At 40.1% G+C, this 3,530-nt stretch overlaps 1 protein-coding gene across 1 annotated transcript in view; it reads right to left on the bottom strand.

Annotated features, from left to right (window-relative positions):
* Positions 1-3,530, bottom strand: part of LOC101861218 — a gene marked incomplete in the record, with an annotated part of 56,353 nt that overhangs the window by 23,581 nt on the left and 29,242 nt on the right. The window contains 2 exon segments of the mRNA XM_013085350.1: positions 1,096-1,290; positions 3,012-3,224. Of these exon segments, the coding sequence (XP_012940804.1) occupies positions 1,096-1,290; positions 3,012-3,224 (408 nt within the window).

Here is a 3,530-nt window from a genome sequence, read left to right as displayed (position 1 = left end):
GGATGGATGGATGGATGGATGGGTGGATGGATGGATGGATGGATGGATGGATGGATGGGTGGATGGATGGATATATTGGTGGATGAATGGGAAGATGGGTGAGCAGATTGACAAAATGGAAGGATGCGTTGATAGATATATATGTGAATAATGTGTATAAGGTGAGCTGAATTAGTCATAATCAAGTCAAAGCTACATAGAAAGGTCCAATGAAACGGAAACAAAAAGTCTTTTCGATAAAACCATATCAACAATTGCAAGGAGGAAAAAAACCTGATCAAGATATAAAAAGCAAACATAACCCACAATGTATATATCTCACCTTCGCGTCAGTAACATATCCAAATGAGAACATATCGAAAATGCTGTCGAGGGGTTAGTTATGAATTTCAACGACAAATTAAAGTATCAATCAATGGGGTGCCAACATTTACTTTTCTTTAACACCTTGATTTTTTTCTGTTAGAGTTAAGTGCCAGTGTGGGGACTGGGTACTTTACTGTCTTAACTAGTATTTCCACAAAAACGAAAAATATGATTATATACATATTATATTATTAAACTGTCAACGTTACTTCGAGAACTAGGTTCAGCCAAAATATTTTGTTAAAGAAAATGTTAAGCATTATTAGCATAAAGAGGCAAAAATGAACCAAGAAGAACTGATCCAGACAGCGTAAACTTCCTGGATGGCTGGAAGAGATCAGGGTAGCCCAACAGAAACCCTTCAAGAGCGTCCGAACACGGAATTGAATGATGAGCCGAGCTTGCTGGTGCTTGCTTCAGATTTGGATGATGATGATGATGATGATGATGATGATGATGATGATGATGATGATGATGATGATGGTGATGATGATGATGGTGATGATGAGGATGATGATGAAAAACGATGGTGATGGTGATGATGATGATGATGATGATGATGATGATGATGATGATGATGATGATGATGATGATGATGAAAAACGACATACTGCACTTAGGGAACTTGAACAGATATGTGAGGCGAAAAAACTAAGATTATTTAAGTTTTTGATTATATCATCATCATCATCATCATCATCATCATCATCATCATCATCACAGGCTTACCACAGGACCAATCTGGACAACAGGCTCCCTCCACGTCCACGGGCTCCGGGTTCGGACAGCTCTCTGACGGTTGTAAAACCTGACAACTCGGCGGGTACTGGCACTCCAACTCTCCGTGCATACACACGCACTGTTTGCAGCCCGACTCAAACTCATCACCGTGTGAGTACTTCACGCCTTCCACGTCACAGACCTCTGGAAAAAGAAGAAACGATTCACCGGGAAGTATTCAAAATTGCACGAATTACAAAAAGGGTTTTCTATCTATCTTAATAAAAAATTGTGGTAGGTATTTTATTTGTTGATGTCTAAACCCCACCAGGCGCGGAATAAACTTTAGCCACCAACAGAGGGGACTTAAACACTTATCGGACTCTACCATAACCTCTTTGAACTGTGCCAAAATGGTAACTATTGCCCTTCCATGAAGGAAATGTTTGGCTGGCTCCGACTGAATCAATGAATCAATTTGGCAGTGTGAAGATACCTCAAAGGCACTCTTGTGCCCCCCCCCCCACCCAATAATTTAAAAGTTAAAAAATACTCATTACCCCTGATATTACATGTCAAACCATTGACTCTTCTGTCATAAACAAAAGACTAAAACAAGCAGCACAGTGTAACACAATATCACTGTCGTTTAGTACATTGTGCAGTAACCATTTCATATTAAACATGAGGACTTGGAATAAGAACATTAGGGTTGCGAACACGACAAAGGACTACCACGAATATTCGGCAATCAAAAGATGTTGCTGAAAAATAAAAACTGGGTGTGTTTTACACCACTACCGACACTATTTAAGTTATATAGGGGGCTTGCTGCTTCGACAATGCCTGTCAGAACCACACAGGGTTGATAAGAATACAAAATCCGAGTAAAAAGACTGAGATTGTCGATAAAAATTATTCTCTCAAGTCTTCTGGTCTTCATCGTGCGGCGGCGAAGCGGTTAACTGCCACACCACGAGGTCATTGTAATGTTTCGGAATACAAAAGTAGCTAAAAATTGAGAACTGAATATAGGTAGGCATTTGAAGATTAGCGTAATCATTTCAATAAAGGACTGTGGGCTTTTTCGCAAGCAAATAGTTTTCATGGAGTAGAACACTGTAACAATCATCATCGAGTGTCTTGTTTGGAGCAGACATTGGCAGGAATGGTTCTCCACCCCCCTCTTATATTCGAAGCCTTCCCTGTTCCAGATCTGCGACTGATATCCGGGATCATCCATGATCGTCATTCTTTTTCTCTGATGCTCTAAAAAAGGCTTTTATTTCCCCGCCCCCCACTGTTTATGCTTTCCACGTTAGTTGCTCTGAGCCTTCCTTTGCCTTATTTACCTTCAATATTACCAAAGTGAGCTAAATCTTCAAGGTGTTTATCTCTATTCAAGTGTCCCAGAAACTGCACAGGTCTCTTCTGAATTATTTCTACCAGGGAGCAGACTAAGTGGGTTTCTTCAAATACTATGCCATTTGATTTCATTTCCTTCCGAGAAATTCTCAACAGTTTTCTTAGAAAACACATTTCTGCTGATTCTATTCTATTTTCACTGTGTAGCATCTTAAAAGATATAATTCTTCATAATTTTAATTTCTTATTGTCCAGTAGAACCGTATGGTTCATTAGCATCTCAATCCATCTTGAACTTAGAGCCGTAGATTATACATCAGCGCTTTTAATACCATACGCCTGTATGCCGGACTTCGTTTAAGAAGCAATTCTGACTTCAAGCGTTAAAGTAAGGAACAATGTACAAAGACAATCTAGTATATTATTCAATTATAGACCGTCAAAGTAAAGCTCTCTTGAAGGGGGGGGGGATGGAGTCATTGGATTGTACTACATGTATTGAGAATAAATCAAGTCAGTATATCGGTTGAAAGAGTGAGTGAGTACGTGTTGAGCGTTACCTCCACCAACAGAGCACGAGACTCGAACTTCACAGCAGTGGTTGCCCTGGGTGAGATGGCAGCCCTCTTCTAGTTCCGGGATACCCTGCTCCGGACACAAAGGGAAACACTCGAACTGACCATTGGCCAAACACGTGCAGTTGTCTTCGCAGTCATGAACGAAAGTCTGGTTCACCTGGTATTGCAAACCCTTATGCTCGCAGAATTCGACAGCTAGAGGAAAGATACAACAAGGAATACGAAAAAGATCAGCATCTCTTTTCTGTGGTTTCATAATGATAAATAGTGAATGTGATACAATCATCCCGAGTACCTGCTCTCTCATCAGTGCTTCTGACGTTCTTGTTGCTCCAGATATCAGATATTTTGCCGACCTTGGGGATATGGCTCTCGTGTCTTTTCTTCCATATTTCCCTTCTTTCTTCCTTTCCTTCCCTCTCCACTTTCTTTCTTTCTTTTTTAAAATCTATCTATCTATCTATCTATCTATCTATCTATCTATCTATCTATCTATCTATC

The sequence above is a fragment of the Aplysia californica genome, unplaced genomic scaffold, assembly GCF_000002075.1.
Source record: "Aplysia californica isolate F4 #8 unplaced genomic scaffold, AplCal3.0 scaffold00367, whole genome shotgun sequence".
NCBI classification, from domain to species: domain Eukaryota; kingdom Metazoa; phylum Mollusca; class Gastropoda; order Aplysiida; family Aplysiidae; genus Aplysia; species Aplysia californica.
This window is presented reverse-complemented; position numbering and strand designations above follow the sequence as displayed.